At 41.9% G+C, this 22907-nt stretch overlaps 1 protein-coding gene across 6 annotated transcripts in view; it reads left to right on the forward strand.

The window, feature by feature from the left end:
• The window catches only part of arhgap17a (Rho GTPase activating protein 17a), a 28508-nt gene that overhangs the window by 1280 nt on the left and 4321 nt on the right, over nucleotides 1–22907 (forward strand). For 4 of the 6 annotated variants that reach the window (XM_061756852.1, XM_061756849.1, XM_061756847.1 and 1 more), the window contains exons 2-20: nucleotides 7820–7859; nucleotides 11656–11760; nucleotides 11954–11986; nucleotides 12453–12529; nucleotides 13376–13487; nucleotides 13712–13788; nucleotides 14084–14201; nucleotides 14807–14875; nucleotides 15053–15134; nucleotides 15584–15711; nucleotides 16799–16910; nucleotides 16983–17064; nucleotides 17384–17464; nucleotides 17546–17659; nucleotides 17780–17871; nucleotides 18329–18476; nucleotides 18811–19089; nucleotides 20355–20479; nucleotides 22313–22837. In XM_061756852.1, coding sequence (XP_061612836.1) covers nucleotides 7820–7859; nucleotides 11656–11760; nucleotides 11954–11986; nucleotides 12453–12529; nucleotides 13376–13487; nucleotides 13712–13788; nucleotides 14084–14201; nucleotides 14807–14875; nucleotides 15053–15134; nucleotides 15584–15711; nucleotides 16799–16910; nucleotides 16983–17064; nucleotides 17384–17464; nucleotides 17546–17659; nucleotides 17780–17871; nucleotides 18329–18476; nucleotides 18811–19089; nucleotides 20355–20479; nucleotides 22313–22837 — 2399 coding nt within the window. The remainder of the gene's footprint in view (nucleotides 1–7819; nucleotides 7860–11655; nucleotides 11761–11953; nucleotides 11987–12452; nucleotides 12530–13375; nucleotides 13488–13711; nucleotides 13789–14083; nucleotides 14202–14806; nucleotides 14876–15052; nucleotides 15135–15583; nucleotides 15712–16798; nucleotides 16911–16982; nucleotides 17065–17383; nucleotides 17465–17545; nucleotides 17660–17779; nucleotides 17872–18328; nucleotides 18477–18810; nucleotides 19090–20354; nucleotides 20480–22312; nucleotides 22838–22907) is intronic. The other 2 variants (XM_061756848.1, XM_061756853.1) reach the window with 2 other exon arrangements.

The raw sequence follows: 22907 nt of genomic DNA on the forward strand, positions 1-22907 counted from the left end.
TGCTGCTTATTTTTCATTGCTGCTGTAGAAAAGTGCCTCTATAAATGAGGCCATATGCATGCTTCTTCATCCTTAAACTTAGTGTAACCAGTTCACGGCTTTGTATTCATATGGCCAATTATAGCACCTACACCCCAGCTTTGGATGGCATTTGGCTTAAGAGAATGATTTAATGCATTAATTCTGCAGATCTTTGCGATTATAAACACATTCAGAGACATGGTTTGCCCTCCTGTCTTCAATGGACTGTTTTTATTTTTATTTTTTTTAAATGGGCACCGTGAGCACCACCTAAAGAGCATGCCTATAATGTTCACTAAGTACCTTAAGAGCCAGTGCAGCTGGTATACTCGTAATATTCGTCCATACAGTAAACCAGCTGTAAATTAAAGCTGAGAGGAACATGATGCAAAAAGCAGACGCGTGCACATGCTTGTGTGAGAGAGAGTTCACAATTCAGTTCCTTCCCTCAAAGTGATAGTATGTCAGTGTTTTGGATTTGGGTAAGCATTGAGCAAACCTTTTGGGTGAAGGTGGTGCCCACTTGTATATCCGTGTCTGCAAGGAGCGGCAAGGCCGTTTCGGCTGCCCCCTGGGTTCCTGTGATTGTGCGAAGGCAGAATGCTATGTCCAGCATGCAGGCGCTGCTCCTTTTGGAAACAGGAAACCGCCTCCCAGAGACAAGCTACTGCTTTCTAGTGAGAGAGACAGAGAACTGGCAAGATTGATGCAGGAAGTGAAACCGAGTTGGAGGTGAAAGCAGCATGTCATCCATACAGGGAGCGTGGTTATTTCAGTTGGCAGTCTGTGAACTCCTTTGGCTCATGTGGTACATTTGTGTTTGCCGGGGTGGGCCAATGGTAGTAGAAACATTTCTATTATAGAACGTCTGTCAGCTAGGATCCAGTCACACGGTGTCTCGGAGTAAAGGTGCAAAGTCCAGTGAAAGAGAACCTGAGATCCGGCAGATCCGCGAGTAAAACATGACCTTATTTGGAGCTGCAGTGAGGTGGCAACTATGACAAAAGGATCTCCATACACATCTTTTTGGCTCAATCTCACAATTTAGATGGCGGTTTGAACTTTGTCTTTTAAAACCAATTAAAACTAGAATGGAGATGCATAGCTGCACTTGACTGGCAAGTAGTCCGGAGTGAACCCCACCTTTTGCCCAAAGTCAGCTGGGATGGAATCCACCCCCAATGAGATCAAGCAATATTGAAAATGGGTGAATGGATGGTGCTGAAAAGAACTCAAGACTTCCAACAACATTGAACTCTTAAGGAAAATGGAGAGAAAAAAAATGTGGCACAATGTGTGTTCTTTTGTCATGTGTGTGTGAGCAGGCCACTTCATGGTTTACGTAGGATGATGTAAGATGATTGGATTGTACCATTTTTAATTATTGGGTAGGGACATTAGGAATAGATGAATGGGGCTACCCGTTCTGGGTAGGAATGTTCCATTATGACTCAAATATCAAAAAGATGTAATATAGTCATAGTCATTGAGAATTTGTTAGCTCACAGGCTACTTTCTGGCTCATGTAAAGACTTTAGGAATAGAGAGACAGGACTCTACTATTTGCATTATGTGGTAGAGGAGAACCATTCCATAATGACTCAAATGGTGAAAAAATACTGAAAAATATGTCCAGCATTGTGTCTGTCTCTGCTCGCTAGCGGGCTACTACTGAATCTGTTTTATTAGGAATAGACTCGTGGGACTTTTGCACTGTCCTCATTTTTGTCTGTATTTTGAGCATTATTCATACAATAAGTCAAAAGTTTTTCCTTAGCAAAACTTTGGAAATCCTCAATGTAGTTTTTGGTAATCCTGCTAACTAATAAACCCTCAAACACTGATCAAATTACCCCTCTCATGTTCACCTACCTATATGGATTTAATTTACATATCCTCTTCTCAACTAACATTGTGGTGTCTAACAGTGTAATTGCTACATCAATTTGTGTTGATCTCGTTTGGGGAGCATCAGTCATTCAATTAATCAGCACAACAGAGATCTTATCACAATACCGGTTGCCGTCAATCACATTCTAAACAGTTGTATTGTGCAATCCTTTCTGATGCCCCAGCTAGCTCAGCATTATGCAATCTGAAATAAATCTCCGTCGGAAGGGCGCCTTCCTCTGTCCTGACTGAATGGCATAATTGAATGAAAAGAAAATGGGTGTCACCAGACTCTGCCCCAGGGACAATAAGGTGTGTCAGCTGTTTATTTGTTTCAATGACAAGCAAAATGAGATGGCTCTTTGTTTAACAACAAAAGTTTGGTTTTCATCCAGACTTTTAATGGGCGTGACTGAAAAACCTCCTTGAAGCATCGATGCAAAAACATTTCATCTGGCAGTATTTCTCATACTTGAAGTGTAAGAATATCTTTATTGTCATTGTAAAAGATGCAATGACATTGAATTCTCCTAAAGTACTGTAAAAAAGTAAAAACTAAATCACATGATAATGATTAAAAACTCACAGTAAATAACTAAAGAGGATCCTGGTTGTAAATAGTGTCTCAGAATCATCTTTATTTGCCAAGTATGTCCAAAAAACACACAAGGAAATTGTCTCCGGTAATTGGAGAGGCACGGTATGGAAAGAATAAGAGGAATGCAAAATTCCTTGTAAATGTACAGTAGGTTATTTGGCAGTGTTCAGTGCAATTACAGCTCAAGTCCTTTTTAAGTCTATTGGTTCTGGCTTTTAATGTATTGACCCATCTGTCAGAGGTGTTCAGGACAGGTCACTAAACAAAATAAAATAAAATTGTATGCACAGAGCATTGTAATGCATCAGGTAGGTTCTTTAGTAATTGTTTTGTGAAATCCTGCATTGTGATTAATTGTATTTTTCATTCATACTGTACACTGTATGGAAATAGTTTTTTTTTTTTTTTTTTTTTAAAGCCAGGCAGACTAAAGTGAGACAGAGAAATTGTCTAAAATGTTGAATTTGGAACTGAAACATGTTTTTCTGTTCAGATTGTGGGTGAATTAGAATGTGAGGCGTGTGATAAGATTGAAATAATATAGAGAACTGTTTCATTGCCCCAAGCCTTAATTTGTTGTTGCACAACAATTATCATTGTATTTACGCCCTCCACACTTGCACAGTTCGATTGCTTGAAGGATAGCTCACACCATCACTTGCATTAGAGGAGATTAAATGGCCAAGTCACTCAATTATTCTCACAGTTCCTTTCATCTGGGCCCAGTATACATTACTGTGTGCCTCAAGCTGCCAACTGTTGCAAACAGAAAGACCCTCCCTACTCCTCAGGCCGCTGATTACGTGGAGTGTCTACTAACAGAAGCGCCATTGTGCTTCCGGTGGCAGTGTTCTTTTACTCCACTTCCACTTTTATTGTATAGCACCATGGTTACCATTCCCAACTTACAGCCACGGCGGTCAAGTAGTCAGATGCAACACGCAGTGACACAGTTTATCTTTAAAGACTGCTGGTTCAATTTACTGTTATGGGCGGCAGGTTCTCTTCACTGTAGGTCAGCTGATGCCAGCTCAACATTTGTTGTTTTGTTTGTGGGGTTTTGTCCCCTGTCAAGATTGCACAGGGCCTATTATTTCCTCTGCAACATTGTTTTTTTTTGGGGGGGGGGGGGGGGGGGGGTAGGATAGACAAGTGATTCTTTTTTACAATGCAGGCTGATGATTCCGTCTCAATCAAGAAATGGTGAATTGCCATAATATGCCATATAATCATCAAACCGCTCCCAAAATTAGAAGGAGCAGTAAGTAACTCATAAGTAGAGTGCGTAACAGTGCAACCTATGAAGTCAAACAAAATCCATTCCGGGATGCTGCTTGACCTCTGATTTGTTCATTTTTTAAAAAACAAATATTCCCCCCAAATAATGGAAATTTAATGAATCAATTCCTGTGTTGAACTTCTGCCATTATTAACTTTACCAGCAACGTTGAAGTAACATTTTACCATTAACTATACATACAAATGGAAAATGAAGTTATCCTCTTGATAAGAAAGCTTGTGCACTGTGCTTTTTAACATTCTAAACATATTCTGCAGTATGTTAAAATGTAACCAGTTCATTATGAAACTTTATTTTGATTCTGGTATTTATTCACTCATAACTTTAATGGCGAATAACTGACATAGTAGCCAATTTGCAGAGGCAGATTACAACTTGTGAGGTATCACTTCACATAGACACAGCTCATTGTCATTATATTGTATTTTGTTCTTATTTTATATTATTCTTGGGTTGTGTTGTCAATTCAGCCAGTATTGGACTAAGCAGCCAGAACAGAGATGTGTACATCCAGCATGATAGTGATTGGACCTCTGAAATTTTGTGGCACCTCGACATATTTTTCCAGACAATGTCAATTGAAATCTAAATTTTACTCTCTTTGCAAGCTTTAGAGGTTCCACTGTAACAGTTTTGGTGCTAGTGAAAAAATATTGTTACACTTATAACTAAAAGCTGCATCCAAGTTTTCCCTTTTTGCTTCAACTTTGAGACTCTGGGCCCCTGAAGTGGGCCAGATGCACAGTGGTGTCAGTCTGTTTAAGGAACGCACTGGTGGCAGGATATATTTTTTTGCAACCACAGCAAATCAGCCCCCAAGGAGTCCTGCTGGAGCCAGAATATATGAAAGGCTAGTAAGGTTTAATAATGTAGTGAGTAGGCTTTACACGATCAGGATATTTGGGACCGATCAGCGAGTTTAAAAAACCGATAACCGATCCGATCACAAGATGGAGGAATGTGACTATTTAAATGACCTGTTCATTTACTGTATATACTTGTATACTTAATTGCTCCAAAAAATATATTTACAACAAATAAATATGTTCCTCTATTTATGCCAGTGAGGCATAGTGACAGACAGAACAAATGAATGGTCTTTTATTAGATGGCAGGAAGTAAATACAGTAATTAATGTATCCACTTTTTGTGACATTTTTGTTTGTTGGTGTGCCATGAGATTTTTCAATTGAAACATGTTCCTTGGCTCCATAAAGGTTGGAAATCACTGCTCTAGTCAGATCGTGTATTCTAATCAGTCAGGTTAAACCAACATTACATGACAGAAATAATGGGTGCTAACTTACTGTAATTAAATTACTTTATTTTTAATTAAATTACTTCACCCACACCGAAACTTTAGAGCATGATTGGACATAACGGCGGCATGTTTACGTCCAACCGTTTGTGCTACCGCTAGCTTGCTAGGCTACATAACATTTTATTGCCTGCTTGTGAGCCGTATTGTATTAAACGTACGTGAACATACCTCAAGCAAGCCTTAAACGAACGTCCTCTCCTGTCCTGAGCACCGGTGACCACCAGCACACGTTTTCCCCCATTTTGGCCTTATAATACTCGCTCCACTCTTGTCGTCGTCACCACGGTAACGAGTGTATCCGGTCGCATTTGAGTTGACAAGATAAAGCCCAATGATCGTAAAAACGGGATGCGGTGGTATCGGAATACAAGATTTTATTGCAGTAGTCTTGACAGTGCAATCGTGAAAGAGGAAATGTGTCTTGTAGTCTGATCCGGGCATTACGTGTTGCCTGTCTCCGACGTGTTCTCTGGCCCAGACCGCCGAGGTTTTTATTTTACATTTTTTTTATTTTATTAATTTAAAAAAAATTAATTTTAATTAACTTAATTGTCCGTCAGATATTTACAGTACTACGTCAAAAGACACGCGACAAGGCTAAAAATAAACTAGGTTTTGGATTCAAATATACTGTGCACGCAGCGACACGGACTTGATGTCTTTTGCGGAGCTCATTGATCGGATCGGCGAATTATGACATTAAAGCCGATCAGCGTAAAATGCTAAATATCGGCCGATACCGATCAGCCAATCAAATCGGTGTAAAGTATAGTAGTGAGACAATCCATCTTTACTAAGTTAAGTTAAACTCTCTGTTTGAGTATGTAGGGTTACTGGCTCAGAATGTTTGATGATTACATCAATTAGCATTTAAACCAAACCACATAAATTCCTCGTCTGAATGTTGTACATCAGAACAAGGAATCCCACACTGTGGCTTCCAAATACCATTCTATGTGTGTGTGCTTCACATTTTTTTCCACAGTGAGCTGCAAGTGCTGTGTTGTATATTTCTGTACATTATTCTGCAGCTCCTCTCTCTGCATGTGTTACCTCACCAGCCAAAAAATAATAATTTCCATGCAGTGGCTTTACATTACTCTAGAGTCCGTAACCCCACCAGCCCTGAACCTCAGTATTTGTATTTCTTTCCATGGAACCCCCAAACTATCCTCCCCGTCTGTGTCAGTCTCGCTGTTTCTGCCTGCTTTCTGCCTCCATGTTTGTAATGGAAAGCAGCTGTTCTGTGCTCTGATGAGGTTACTACAGTTCATCAAAGTGTGTGAGGGAGACTTCATTGACAGCTCCTGTTACCCAAATTGCAGGCTAGAGGCTGTCTACAGGTTTACTTCAGTCAGCAGGTTTATCTGCTTTATCATGTTCAGCAACAGGAGATGTTCAGGAAAAGTGAAGTCCCATTAAAGGGTGCTGGAAGATGTTTGACAGTGAATTAATAACATGTTATACTTAACATTATATTCCATCCAAGGCTAGTAACTTATTTAATTGAACTCTGGAGCTTTTAGATCCAGCAGCCAAAATATGTTGTCCAATCACTCAATCATGACATCCGTCCATCCGTCCATCCATCCATCCGTCCATCCGTCCATCCATCCATCCGTCTCTCTGTCTGTCTGTCCATCCATCCACATTAGGGTAGCGGGTGAGCCGGAACCTGTCCCAGTGAAATTTTTGCAAGAGGTGGGGTACATCTTGGACTGTTAGCCAGTCAATGGCAGGGCGCACATAGACAAACAACCATTCCCACTCACATTCACACCTATGGACAATTTAGTCTTCAAAACCTAACATGCATGTTTGGTATGTGGGTGGAAGCTGGAGTATCTGGAGAACCCCCACCCAAGCACGAGAAGAACAGGGAAACTCCACATGGAAGGTCAGAGACGAGAATTGAACCCTGAACCTGAAAACAGTGAGGCAGACATGCTACCCCACAAACGACATATCGGCAGATACAGTACTAGAATTTCATATTCAATATTGATATTTTGCACCATCAGATGTGATGGATTATCACTTTTACTCAAAAAATATATGTATAATGTATGATATTGATGCAACTGCTTGAAGTATTATGCATTAGAAATAGCTAAATTAGCATTATACTATACTGTAATAAGATATCACTCAGTCACAGTTACATTTACGACAGGTTCAACCATTAGCAACCAGCTAATGTGAAGGTGTTGATTAGCAAGCATTAGTTCCTCCCATGCCCTCTTCCTTTAAGTGAATTTAATCTGTCTGACCTCACCAGGCCCAACTATTAGCTGACTAATAATAGGCTCGGGCAGGGCACTGCTGTGTTGTTGCTCTGCTTGTGTGAGTCACCAGATACTAACAAGAGTTGATGTAACTCCCTGTTTGAGCTCCACTGTTTGAACCTCTGCCATGCTTTCTCCATTAGTGTTTTATTATATGTCTTGAAGAGTATTGTTCACATTTTATTTTGATGTTAGACTAGTGTAACCTTTTAGGAAGGCTTGTACCAGATAATGTTCCCATGAAGTTCAAGTTCAGTGTGTAAACTGGTATTTCTGCAGCACGGTCTACTCCTTGCACATATTTTCAGAATATGTAAACTGAAGTGAAGCATGGCTACTTCTATCTCTTGTCCTTGTCTGTCAGTACTTATCACATCCTTTCTGTTTGTCTTTCTCACCCGCAGAGCAGAGAAAACAGAAGTTCTCAGTGATGACCTTTTACAGGTAAGCCATTAATCTGATGTTGTAGAGCTGTCACCAGATCTTACCTCATGCAGGGAAAGGCTGCATCTGTTGGGCGTTGGCAGCACTAAAATGTTTTTTTTTTCACCAAACATTTGACAAAAGCCTCTGATTGTGTCCTGTTCTGTATGTTATATTTTCACCCACAACTGTAGTTAGCCGAAAATGCCAATAAACTGACTTCAACAATTGCACATCACAATAAAGAGCGTAATTGCTTTAAATGAAAAAGAAAGCTAAAATGAAAAAAGCAAAAATTAAAAAAGTAGCTTCTTACTACCACTACAATATTGATCTCTTGGGTTGTTCACCTAATAAATGGAGATTTTTTTTAGTTAAATATTATTTAATATCAAATTAATTATTAAAATAGACCACAATAATTTTGTAGAGAAAATATCCTGCAGAAACATTATATATTATGTTATACTTTTCAGCTTTATTTGTCATGTATTTTTTTCCTATCTCTTCTGTCACACACAGACGCACACAAATAATTATATTCTAGTGCTGCCAAAAGCATGCTCATGCTCTAATAGCTGTTAATGTTTGCTGACCGAGTTGTGATGACTAGCCTAGCGGGTGATTGTTATTCACTTTGGGAAATAGCTGAGTTTGTGTGCTTAAATTTGTGATGGACGTGTCGGATGTTGACAAGCGCTTCCTTTTAGGGTTTCACAGTAAACACTGTAACATATACAGGTAACTGTTCCATGATTGTGATGACTTGATAAGTAACAGGATTTTGTTACGGTATGGATCGCCTTGCTCGTATCATTCCCACAAAATCTATTAATTTAAAGTCTCACAGATGCAGGAACGAAAAGTTGAAACAGTTTATTCATGTCACCTCTATTTTTTGGTATTTTGTCTTTTCTGGTTGGAGACTGACCACTTGATCCAAAGTGTGACATGCAGATGTGAAGAACTGTTGACTGACACAGTTGTGAAAAACTTCCACAATAACAATGATCCCAAAGTCATCTGGACAAGAGGTCACTTTAATTGTGATTGTGCTGTGTAACTTCTCATTCTGAATGTCAATACCTCGGGTTCATTCAGTCTCTGTAGCTATCTTGAGGAAGCAGGTGGGGTTGCAAAGGCATTCCAGCGATGAGGCTTCTTTGTGTGCAACTGGGTGTTGTCAAAGATGCAGATAAAAAAAAGTGTGATGGCTTTGCTTTGAGAAAACAACACAACTCACAGTACAGTAATGCACACTTTGTTTCGTAAGCGACACATAAGCGAACATTACCTATAAAACATGTTCTCTAAACATATTTGCCTTTATACACACACGCAAGTGCTTGTGTAGATGTAATTGGATGACAGATGATGAACAAAATGTAATTGCAGAACGAAGTGGCTGTATTATATTATGTCTGACAATTTTCAACAACTTTCACTGCTCCTCAAAGACGGTGTTGTCTCTTTGGGAATCAGCTGCGTCCTTAGCAGCACAGGGCACACACAAAAAAAATTCGTATGATCCCTTAGTTCCAAAGAGAGACAAAATTCTATGTTTTTGATGCGCTGGATGGGAATGTATTAGGTCCTGATTTATTCAGCTTGGTAATAATTTGGTGTGCATTATTGTGGAATGCTAATTCTGAGTTGTGTCAAAATCAGTCCAAACATTGTTTTTATTCCTTCAGGAGGATTCAAAGGAAAGTTCACAGACACAAAATCAGCAAATGTTAAGGCGTTGGCACAAAGCATCCAATCAAATTGCTGTGTTTCCGCTCGTTCTATTTCTTTCTGACAGATCAATCTAGGGATTTCTATACTGCATTGTGATGTATTAACCCACTCCATAGCCTTTAATAGTGACCATTAGTAGTTAACGTAGTTGATTGCATCTGGCGTGGATTCAATTTCCACTCAATGTCTCATTCACAATCACCCTACAATTGGCTATTGACCATTCCAGGGTGTAGTCCGTCCCTTGGCCTAAACCATCTGAGATCGGCTTCAGGATAAGCAGTTGGAAAATGGATGGATGTAGCCATCAATTCATTTCTTGGTTTTAAATGTACACTTGTTTAATAAATTCACCCTTGTCTTGGCTTTTCTAAATTCTATATACTGTTCTAGTCAACTGTCTTTCTGTTACCCTGATCTCCCACTGAGCTGGAATTCCTTGTTGCTCCTCTTTAATAGTAGCTTGACCACAGTAGGAGACCACAGAAATGCTGTGGAATGACCAAGGAGCCTGTCTGCACAATATGCTATATTGTGTTCCTTTAAAACTTGACAGCAGTCTGGTAGGTTAGCGACCAACCTCTGCTACACTTCTCTGATGCAAACAAATTAGCCTTGACGTCTGAAATCACCCCGAGTGAGTCATGTTTTTTTTTTCCCATTCCAAACTTGTCCACACCTTTCTCTTGGAAACCAATAAACAAATACAGGCAACAGGACAGGCACCTTCTTTGTCTTTCTGCAAGTCTGGGATTCCCTAGTCTGTAGTGCGTCATGGGATTGTCCCCGTGTTTAACTCGTCAAAACTGGTGAAACACACCCTGCTGCTACCCTTGAGAGGCGTATGACAGAAGCTATGCTATGGTGTTCTGTATCCTGTTTTGAAAGGAAACCATTTCCTAGTGATGCATAAAAGCCAAACACTTCCAATACATGGAACCATGATTTTTCCTCCTCCTACATTGGCGGAAAGGGAATTCCTGTCTTGTTTTTGTGTCAAATACTAAGTGGCCATAGTCTAAGTAATGTTGCAAAGCTATATAGATCTTGTCTTTTACGTGTGTGTTTTGTGAGTTTGTATTTGACCCAGCTGTTTTGGGAATGCCGGGGGCCACCATGGGTCATGAGTGACGTAAGAGCGCAAGAACAGTGGGAGGCAAAAATGAGTCTGTGTGGCTTATGGAGGCAGATATCTGCTGTGGAATTCTGACTCGGTTCTGTTTTTGGAACACAATTGTCTGGTATTTGGTTGATGCTCCCTTTCGCATTCATCCCCCTCCGTTACTGCTCCGCTTGCCCTCTAGATCTCAATGTCCTCATGGAGCATTATTTTAACACGACTTGTTTCCCCCCTCCAGGCACAACTATTTTTCTTTGGTGCTGCCAGCTTTTTATGAGATCAAGGTGTGATCTTGCAAAGCGTTTTTCATATCCTCCTCTTGGCGAAGGTGTTGTGAAAAAATGACGGAAATGCTGTGCACATTGTTGACACTGGTTGTCCCAGTCAAGCACCTGGCATCACAAGGACAGTGTGCAGCTTCACTTGGCTTCCAACCAAAATAGCTGTGACTCCCATCATTGACCAGCTCATCAATGAAAGTATTATAGCTGAAACAGAGTGGATCTGTGTTGCTAGGGCGCAGACAGGAGAAAGGCTGTGTAACCCCAACGCCTTTTTAACACTAATGAACGCATCGGCCCTGCTCACAGCCCAGTGACCGTTGCTATGGAAACACTTCCGATGAGCAATGTGCTTTAAAGATAACATTCCAGCCTTGTTCCATGGGGACCATCCTTATCAATCACCGTTGAACTCTGAACTCTCCCAAGGCATCTACAAATCAAATCTATGTTCAGAACTCAAACTCATTAACCATCAGTACACTGTTGTTTCTTTATGGCTGTTTTTTTTACAGTGCTGGTCAATAAAACAACAATAATAACCAAAAGAAAATATAATCCAAGGATTATGTAAACTTGGATTACACATCTCAAAGGCCAGATGCTAAAATATCACTCAATTTTTTTCTAAAATCTGGAATATATTTGTTAAACATTGTTACATCTTGTTGCACAGATTGAGCGGCGGATGGAGTTGGTGCGTGTGGTGTCCCACAACACACACAAGAAGATGGTCTCATGTCTGCAGGGACACATTGGCACAGATGCAGAGAAAAGACATGTGAGTCCACTTTTGGTCTAACCCAGGTGACCCCCGAAGCCTTAAATTCAAATCATTGTATGCAGTATTTGGAAATCATCTACAAGGCAACTTGATCCATCACAGTTTCAATTGTATCTAACTTAGAAATATCCCAGTAGATGTAATGTATCTCTTGTGTTTTCTGCCCCACACAACCCAACATGCACTACAGTCCGTACCACGCCTCTATACAGGAAATGGTCAGGTAAAAAAAAAAAAGAAGTATTCCACCTCCTTGGCCTGTTCAAAACCACTTGTTCCATTACATCTGCTCTTTATATTTACTTTCACTAGAGTCTCTGTGCATGACTGTTTTGGTTGTATTTTCCTCATTAGACTAGGATTTTGGGAGCATACTTTTTGTACAACTGGCCTATTTTAAAGGTGCTTGGAAAGAACACTGCATTTGATAGATTCACTTCTCCTGGTTACCTCTTGTATCCCATTTAACTTCTATTTCCCCCCCTCTTCTCAGACAGCTCACTTCCTCTTCCTGACTTTGTGAATGCACCTCTTGCTCACTCAATGGAAAGTCTTGATGACATTTCCATTGGCCTCAACCTCCCGCTTTTGAATAGAAACATGGACTGTTGCCTATTTTGAAGTGCCTCCGTTTGAGACTAATCATTGTTTGCATCTGCCTTTCATCCACACGAACATATCCGCCGCAGAAAAAGCTTCCTCTGACGGCGTTGTCTCAGGCTATGGTGGAAGGTGGAAACCAGCTGGGCGAGGACTCTTTAATAGGGTGAGTTACTTATTGATTGACACTTCAGATGATCTTTTCCTTCTTAGTGGCAACGGTTGCTATGCAGGCCAGATGCTCTTCAGGGAGTATGAATGATTATCTTATTTTCAGATAATGGCATAATGGCATAATGGGGCTTTCAACATCTTCATTTGAGGAGCCGCTTATTCACTGTGGCCAAATGAAATGCACAAAACGGGATGTAACAATCACTTCATGCTTTTGAAAGTAGTTAGCACTTAGCAGTCACATGTTTGTCTGGAAATAATGAGGAAGAGAGAGTGCATCACCTCATCTTCAAATGTGTGTGTGATGGTTCCTTAACTACTTTCATAAAAATACAAATACAAAATTTGACAACACAACAATGTGGTTTGTACTTTATCTACATAGTGGGTCAATTGCCTCCCACATTTTGCTGATGGGCGGCACGGTGGGAGACTGGTTAGAGCGTCTGCCTCACAGTTTCGAGGACCGGGGTTCAATCCCCGGCCCCGCCTGTGTGGAGTTTGCATGTTTTCCCCGTGCCTGCGTGGGTTTTCTCCGGGCACTCCGGTTTCCTCCCACATCCCAAAAACATGGATGCAGGTTAATTGAGGACTCTAAATTGCCCGTAGGTGCGAATGGTTGTTTGTTTCTATGTGCCCTGCGATTGGCTGGCAACCAGTTCAGGGTGTACCCCGCCTCCTGCCCGATGATCGCTGGGATAGGCTCCAGCACGCCCGCGACCCTAGTGAGGAGAAGCGGCTCAGAAAATGGATGGATGGATGGATTTTGCTGATGATCTCACACACACACACACACAATAAAAACCCTCTTCCCCTCTGTACTGATATGTTTTGACAGGAAGATGATGGAGGTTTGTGGGGACGCAGAGAGTCGTTTGGCATCTGAACTGATGCAGCACGAGCTACAGCTAGAGAAAGATGTCCTAGATCCTCTCAGCCAGCTTGCAGAGGTCAGCAACCTCAAACAGCAGCTTGTTATAAATCAAATTTCTCAACGCATTTAGAGATGTTTTGCACATGTCTCGGTATGGTGGTGTTATACTATTTAAATCAGAAAAACTCCTGTTGAGAAAAAAAAACACGTTAACACACACTTCTGTTTCTCTTCTATACAGGTTAAGATTTTTGGCTGACAGCTAAGAAAATAAATATTTTGGGGTTTTTTTTCTGGTAGGTGGACATTCCCAACATTCTGAAACAGAGGAAACAGTTGGCCAAATTGGTGCTGGACTACGATTCTGCCAGAGCGAGGTTTGACTCATCACTATTTAGTTAGTTTCTGAATAATGTTCAATGCTTAGGTTATATAGGTTAAAATCTTATTGATTCCTTAATAGTTGCCATCTAGGACGAACATTGGCACAGAACACCTTAATGTCAGGTTTTCATTTAGTATACGAATGTGGAGCTGCTTATCTATGCTCTCTATAATATGAAACTTTGCATCATGATAAGAGAGGGCTTCTGTTCCTCACTTATGAAGTTGACATTGTGGTGTCATGGAAAAAGCTTGATTCCATGTGTGTCTTTCTATGTCCAAACACAGATGGTTGCAGGCGACCAAGTCAATAATCTCAGGAACAAACACTCAAGCACTGACAGCCAAGGCTGACCTACTCAAGGAGGAAGTGGACGAGGCCATGAACAAAGTGGAACTTTGCAAGGTATCAAACATTCTGTGTGGAAATGAGCTGCTTCAATGTGTTTATGGTAATCTCCAGTTTCCATCCATTTTGGCATAATACAGCTGTTGAAAGTATCTCTCAGATTGCATTCACATGACAACTTTGACAGCCTCGTATACTGGTAGATCAGGTGAGTCTTAAACGAATATGCAGGCCGGCAGTCTTTTATAGCCTCTGTAGCCTGGTCAAACATTTCGACTGTGAAAAGGTTATTTTAGCAGCAAGTGAACATTCCAAGACCCTTTGGGCCTTCGACCAAGTTTACTGACGCACCCGGATGTCTCAAAATGCCCCGTCAGCTCCCGCACGCATGTGTCTGGAGCTATTGAAGTTGTTGATCGGTGTGTTTTAGTGTCGCTCTACTGTAAGATGCATGTCAGGTTTTCTGCCCAGGAAGCGTACGAGCATTGTGTTTTCCCCCTCATCTTTTTCTCCTACAGGAGGGTTTATGACTCACATAGTCAAGTTGCTGCGCACCAAACCAAGTGCCACTTCAAATATTTTTTTAACTGGTACTCTATTCTTCCTGAAAGCTACTGTGTACTGGCATATCCTCACTTTTCACTTTGTGTTTCTCCTACCAGGACCAACTTGCTGCAGACATGTATAGTTTCTTCTCAAAAGAAGGAGACTATGCCTGTTATTTCTTAACGGTGAGTGCAGTGAGTCAACACTCTTGACAAGTGAAAAATATGTTTGCATGGATTCTGTGGGAATGCCCGCAGCTGTCGTGTCACTTTAAAACAGCGCAGACCAGGCTCTCTTTTCTGTTCGGTTTGTCTCATTCTGCAGCCTTCATCATTTTCTCTTCTTCTTTTCTCTTCCTGTAGCTTCTTGAAGCACAGGCCGAATACCACCGAAAATCTCTCACTTTACTGGAGAGTGTCTTGCCAACCATCCAGGCTCAGCAAGGTAAAGGACATTGCTAAATCCATGTTCCCAATGTAACAGTAAACAATGCACCTTTGCTAAAGAACAATTTTTTTTACCAAAGTCACTCTGTCACAATATGAGACCTTGTTCTGTGTAGTGGGAAGCAATCCACACGTTTGCGCACATGCACGCTCCTTCCACCCATTACAGCCTCCCTCCTTTGCACATTATCTGACACAGGCGTAAACACAAAACATGTGCACAATCAGTCCTGCTGACTTAGTACTTCACCTCAACTGTTGACCCCACAAATCTGCTGCCCAGACCAATTCCAGGCCACACCACCATGACAGTCAGATGTTAGATATTGTTGTTTTATGTCTCTTTGGATAGGAAACGGTATAAATGGAATCGGGATGTCAAAAGTCTTTACAATGCATGTCATCTCTTGCTGTAGCATCATAAGGAAATTCACATTTTATGTTCAGATTCTTGGATTGAGAAGCCTGCCTTTGGCACTGCGCTCGATGAGCACCTGAAAAGGAGTGGGAGGGAGATTGCCCTGCCTATAGAGGCCTGTGTCATGATGCTGTTAGAGACTGGGATGAAGGAAGAGGTAATTGAGCCAAAACAAACTGCTGAATTCAAGGCGGTAGACATTTAAATGACTTTTAAATATAGTTATGTTGCATTCATTTGGTATTATCAAGTGCAGTGAATACCGGACTTTAGGTACAATACCCCAATTGTGTACCAAGACACTTTAAAGTTCATCGATTAGCAACTGAATGAGCTGAGCATGCAAGTTAGGTCAATGTGTACCATTCCAAATCATACTGTTGTTGAATTCTACCCACTGTTTGTGGCTTACATTGCAGGATTGGTCAATTATGTACTTAATTCAGCTGTCAAAAACAGCAATGCAGTTTTAAAACATGAATGTAGTCTATTTTCCCCTAATTTTATTCCTGGTGTTCACTCACAAATGATTTTTGGAACTCCCTTTCAAAGACCCATCTGTGTCACATTTAGCAATTGTTTTCTGACCTAAAAAAAAAATCATTCCTGTCATCAGTCAATTTAAAGCATAACAGATGGTAGCAAGGTGCTTTCATTGTTTTAAGATGATCTTGCTGCCAGTTAATTTCCCCCTCCGTATTTTTAAAGCATAGAATGAGTTTACATTTGCTCAAAACCCGACTGCTCACCGGTTTGTTCTGCTGCCTTAAGTAAAATAAGTGCTGGCGTAGCTCATTAAAACTCACACGGAGCTGTGGTCCCTATTTACAACACCACAAACTGAGATCAAGCTTTAACTAGCTTGTTCACGTGTAGGTTGGCACAGATGAGCGGATTCCCACATCTAGCCACGCCACCAGCATGCTGATTGATGAAAAGGTGGCGATGTCCCCTCCTGAAAACAAATTTAGCAAACAATAGTCGACTTTTCTCCTGCTCATAAATCACATTTGTAGCTGTTAGTCTGCTTGTACAAGAAAGAGAGATAGTTTGAACAGAAAAGCCCTTTTCAATATCCTGTTGAGTCTGGTCCGTGCGCTAATGGCGTGAAGACTGCCTTTGTGTATGTGTCAATGTAAAGAGTGTGCTGTGCTGCAACTCGTAGTTGGCAGTGCATACACTTTTTGTTGTTGGCGAGCGCTCATAGCCGTCACGTTTTGTGTGTGTGTGTGTGTGTGTGTCAGGGTCTATTCAGAATTGCAGCTGGGGCATCCAAACTAAAGAAGCTAAAGGCGGCGCTGGACTGTTCCACCTCACAATTGGAGGAGTTCTACTCTGACCCCCATGCTGTTGCTGGTATGAACCGAACCAGTACTGTATTTGCTGGTGTAATAGCAACCTGAAATACATGTGGACATACAATTTCAGGAGCACTGAAGTCCTACCTTAGGGAACTGCCTGAACCTTTAATGACCCACCAGCTTTATGATGAATGGACCCAAGCATGCAGGCAAGGCTCCTATTTTAAAACAAACACATGACATGAGCACAAAGTCATGTCTAAGGTGGGGAACACACAATGATTATCAACAGCTTATCCATTTTTTTGTGAGACCCCGCACCTGACGAGAAAAAAATCAGCATATGTGTGCTTATGGCTAGACTTTTATGCTATCAAAACAATGTTTTCCCATATCTTCACTAACTTTATGAGCTGATGCATGGGGAATATCTTCTTCAAATCTGATGCACTCGCTGTTAATGCTCCTGGCTCATTCATCATTGGTAGATGTGTACCCTGCTTAAGATGTGCTCTTTCATTGTTTCAGTTTATCAGATCCCGACAAGAGGCTTCAGGCTCTATGGATTGTATGCGATAAGCTACCAAAGAACAACAAAACCAACTTGAGGTAACCTCGCCCTGAATCCCCAAAATGCCTTACTATGGTATCTAACTGTGTAGTTTGTTTGACATTGTTGTTAACCTGTAGGTATCTGGTAAAGTTCCTCGCTAAACTGGCTCAGGACAGCGAGGTAAACAAAATGACTCCCAGCAACATTGCCATTGTCCTTGGACCCAATCTGCTCTGGGCCAAGACTGAAGGGTGAGTATGTGTCCACGATAATTAAAAGACGTGTTTGTGATATTGAATGATGCAGTTAGCATTTTATTTACTTTATAAAAGTGTTAAGCAATGTTTTTTTTGTTTCACACGGACACCCAGGAGTTTGGCAGAGATGGCTGCGGCTACATCTGTACACGTGGTGGCCATCATAGAGCCCATCATCCAGCATGCTGACTGGTTCTTTCCTGAGGGTAAGCGCAGGTTTTTCTCTTTTAAAACTGTCATTAGATCTCAAGGCAGACAAGTTTGGACTTAGCTACTTGACACCAGGAATGAATAATGACTGCTTTGAGAGTTTAAATTGTTGATGCTAAATTGCTCACAATAAAAAAGTAATGTAAAGTTTCATAGGAGGAGCAGCTCCCAAGTTTCACGTGCACACCTACCAATTTTTAACATCGTAATTGATTTTTTTCAGGTTGTCGGCGGCAATTGGAACCAAGTCCACACAGAGCAATTTCATTCATTGTTTGATTGAAGAAGATAAAGCATTTTATCATAAAATGTGACATGTATTATTGGCCTAAATTTGTAGAGACACTTGCAAATCTTAAGTTAAAAGTTTAAGACCATGACTCAAAGTCTTTACTGGTTGCAGCAAGACTGCATTACAAAATGTTTTTGTAAATATTACCTCTTATCTTGCAGATGTGGACTTCAATGTGTCTGGCATGTTTGCAATGCCTGTACCCTCATCCAACCACAACAATCATCTGGATCATGACAGTGGCACTATTGAGCGGAAGAGACCAGGCAGTTTGGTGGGACCAGAGACAGACTCAAGCCGCAAAGACAAGTAAACATCTCCAGTGTTTTTTGCTCCCCATTTATTTTTTTATTTTTTTAAATAGCATTTAATATTAACCCAGTTTGCTTTCCTGGCTTTGATTTGTGCTTCCTGAATGTTGGACTCACGGGTGATTAGAGTTCGTACACTAATATTATTTCTAGCTCACATTTTTACATCTAAAATATTTCTGGTGTTTTTGTGCTAATCCTACTCACCCTTTGTTTTTTTTCTGTATTCAAGATGATTTTTTTTTCTCCTGGTGTCATCATTGTTCTTCTGATCAGTCCTGTGGTGTTCTCTGTTTGTCTCCTTCACTTTCTCACCGTTGCCCTACCCCCAGTAACACCTCTAACAAGCACTCGGACCACACCCTCCGTAGAGGCAGTACCACTTTAGGTAGAAAGCAGCACACCTCACCCGCCTTCCAGCCCCCTTTACCCCCTGTGGAGGCCCCGGGGCAGGGACAAGGCGCCGGGCAGGTCCCGCAGTCCTCGGCCGAGCCCCTGGCGCAAGCTCCACCGGGGGCGGCGGGGCCCGACAGCCCCCATAGTTTGGCTCAGGGTCTCGCTGCACTTGTTGCCGCTCAGCAGCTTCTAGCGCAGCATACGGAGGAGCTCAGGTAAGAGCTGCTTCACTGCCAATGCTGTCTGGGAGGGAGAGGGACATCTTATTTATAAGTCGGTCAAACTAGTCATTTTGTGTTCTCAAAGCTTGATCCCGAGTGTGTGTTTTCTTTCACTATTATTCATCTTGCAGAGACAACATGTCTGCTGTCTTTTTGTGCAATCACTCGATCCTTTCCTCTGCTTAATCACTCTAATCCACAGATAAACTTTTTAGAAAAGGAGGCAGGATATTGTCGTGTGACTCAGGGTTTCTTGAGTGGTAACATTCACATTCAGACAGATAAAAACAATCCTAAGGGTTGGACGGCCTGTGGTGGCAACCTCCCAGGCTGGTACATTCACTGGTACACCTTTATTCATAAAGCAATTTTTGGTTTCCTTCCCTCCTCCTATCGCTGTGTTTTTATCAGGCAGAGAAGTGCTATACAGTCGGACACTATTTGTTGCATTCTCAGTAACTCTTTATGGTCTCTTTTCCAAACGCTCGGGCATAAATTGAGAGAGGGGTCTTTAGGTACTCTGCCCTCTCAGCCTGGAATCTCTTGCTGGCGTCCTTAAATTTTTTTATCCATCTAAAATGAAAGAGGCATTGCCAGGGACATTTACTCAACTTCAGACAGTTTCAGAGTTTTATTTGAGAAGAGGCCTTTAGTTGTTAAAATGTGTGTGTGAGGCTTGTTTTTTTATTTGCCATTCAAATGGACGACAGAACCAGCCATTATTTGGGGTATAAGATGTATTGGTCTGTTTTCCCCTGTTCACGCTGGTACCAATGCTGGTTCTGAGCTAGAGCCAAAATTAGGTTTGTATTTTTTTGAATACCTTAAGGGCAGCATGGTCTCCTGCTGGTTAGGACATCTGCCTCACAGTTCAGAGGTTTGGAGTTCGAATCTCTGTTCCGGCCTTCTGCTATTTAGTTTGCATGTTCTCATCGTGCTTGGATTGGTTTTCTCCGGATACCCCGTCATCCTCCCACATTCCAAAAAACATGCATGTTAAGAAGAATTGAACACGACAAGCATACAGACGCGAGGCTAACACACAGGCGCAGCTTTTACAGTGTCTATGGAAATATTAGGGTACATTGATTATTTACATCTCAGCTGTGATTATCTGGAGGCTACAGCTAGGGGAATGAATCAGAACCTGTGGTTCTTCAGTTTCATGAACCGTCCTGCACGTGCCTGGTTCAGTATTTGAACACATGATGCCCAATGCACCTAATGATTAACCTTCTCTTTCCTTTCTCTCCATTTAGCAACCCAAAGCTGCGTGACCCCACAACCGCGCCAACCCCCCTCATCCAACGGAACGGTTCTGGAGCAGGGAGCCAGGCTGCCAGCCAGATGGGCACAGGGACCAGTCCGCATACGATGCGCAGAGGTCAGGGCACAAAGCTCATATAGCACTAAAACAATCACTAGTTAGTACACTGACCAGCTGTAACAATACGACCCCGGCACAGTCTAATGAAATGTAATAGAACAACTCTATGAGAAAATATGCCTTTAGAAATATATAAAAATGCTGTTTTGATTGACAACGATCAGGAGGGTTAATTGAAACAATGTATATTACTGTGGTTGTAGTCTGCAGTACAGTGGACCCCCGTGAATAATTGACACTGCCTTATAATGGCCATGACAAGAAAAACGCAAATAAGCGGGGAATCGGGTCAAAAAAATTCAATTAAAGCAAGGGATCGGGACAAGAAAGTGTAAATAGGCGGGGGTTTTGGCGAACTATGAGGCATAGGTGCCACTCGCAGTTGATGAAAATAGAGAACGTGAAAAACATGCCACACAACTTCGCACGTGCGTTTTACCACCCACACACACGCTTCTAAACTTATTAAAACACACTCAAAGTTAATAAAAAAACACTTTTTAAATTATTCCCGAGTGCCTGTTCTGACTCTCTTGCTCACACTCTAAATAAGAGGCATAGGGTGCTTCCTTTTAGCTGTTTATTTGTCACTCCCAGTTTACTGTAGAACAGCCACATAAAAAAAAAAACAATAAAACATTCCCATCCCCATGAATTTGGGACATCGTGTCAAATGAAAATAAAAACGGAATACAATGATTTGCAAATCCTTTTGAACGTATGTTTAATTGACCACACTACAAAGATAAAATAATGTTGAAACTGATGAACCTTGTTTATTTTTTATTTTTTGCAAATATTCACTCGTTTTGAATTTGATGCCTGCACATTCCAAATAAGCTGGGACAATGGATCAATTGTTGATTTTTACACATTCAAGCTCAATTTTTTTTGTCTATTTAGACCTCCATAGAGTGACTCTCTAACATGTACGAAGTATAAAAGTGTCAATTTCATTAAAAAAAACAAAACACCTTGGTTTTGTCATACTAGTGTCCAGAAAAGGCCCCTCTTACAGCTACTTCTGTTTGACCAAGTTTTATATCCGCTTTGTCTGTATTTGGCTAAGACCGCCCCCTTTCCTCTGATTGGTTGCCTCCATGTCGAAGACCCACCCTTCACTACTTGTGAGAGCACACGTGTTTGTGATGTTGACAACCCTGGCTCGGGGGCGGAGAGGTAGGGAGAGATCTTTGCTAGTGACGTACTGTAGTTAAGCTGGAGAAATTCAAATGACCTGATTTTAGGCCTCTCTGCAGACAAACATCTGTAACTCAGATATGAGTGGACGATTTTAATTCATATTTAACATGTTTACTAAGGCACCATAGAGCCATTATAATGTCCCAAATACTGGAAAAAGTTGGTTTGGTAAAATACAGGACCTTTAACTCTTAACTGGCATCATCAAGTCAATTGTTGACTTGAAATCTCATTATGATGACTTTAAATTGCATCTTGTCGGATATTAAATGCTGTAATGACTACTTTAAAATCACATCTTGGTTTAATTCTTTCCTATCAGTAGGTGACCCTAATCGGCGGTCGTAAAAAAAACAAAAAAAAACAAAAAACAATAAAGACACGCTCAAAAATCTGCGATAAAGCGTCTGCGTGAACAATGAACCGTGATATAGCGGGGGAACACTATAGTGGCGATTCGGCGAATTGCCAATTCATTCTTTACTAATGACACTGAGCTTTGTGGAAACATGTCTGCCTATCATAAGCAGATAGGAACATAAACAGTAGACTCATAAGTTGTTCTTCATTTTTCTTGTGAATAGGCGCAATCTAAAAAGTAACCAATGTTCCTCCATCAATCTCCAGTTATCAAGAAACAGGCGCCCGCTCCCCCCAAGCCACCAATCCCACCGCCCAGCCAGCCCTACGCCTCAGTCAACTCATCGCAACCCCTAAGTCCCCCTCCGAGACCCCTGTCCGGCCACTCACCCACTTCCCCCACGTCCCCCACGTCTCCCAACTCTCAGCCATACAGCACGCCCCGGCGTCACTCGAGTAACCAGCCGCCGATCCAAGCCCCCAGCCATCCGCCCCCAGAGCCGCCGACACAGGCCAGTTCTCCCAGTCAGCTCGTCGGGGACCCACAGAGCGCGGACCCCTCGCCGCCGGACTCCCCCAGCCCTCCGGACACCCCCCCGCTCCCCGCCACCCCCGGCCCGGACGGTGCTCAGGTCGCCCCCGCTTCCCCGTCCCCCTACCAGACGGGCTCGCTAACACGCCCGCGGCCTGTCCCCAAGCCCAGGAACAGGCCCACCATACCTCCGCCCCCGCAACCCAACCCCGTGGCCAACGACACCAATGGGCTCTGCACCACTGCTTACAAAATGATGGGTGAGCGTCTTTTCTCACTTGATCTTTTCTCCTCCCACTCGACTACTAATGGTCACATGTGCGTTGTAAC

The sequence above is a fragment of the Phyllopteryx taeniolatus genome, chromosome 19, assembly GCF_024500385.1.
Source record: "Phyllopteryx taeniolatus isolate TA_2022b chromosome 19, UOR_Ptae_1.2, whole genome shotgun sequence".
NCBI classification, from domain to species: Eukaryota; Metazoa; Chordata; class Actinopteri; order Syngnathiformes; family Syngnathidae; genus Phyllopteryx; species Phyllopteryx taeniolatus.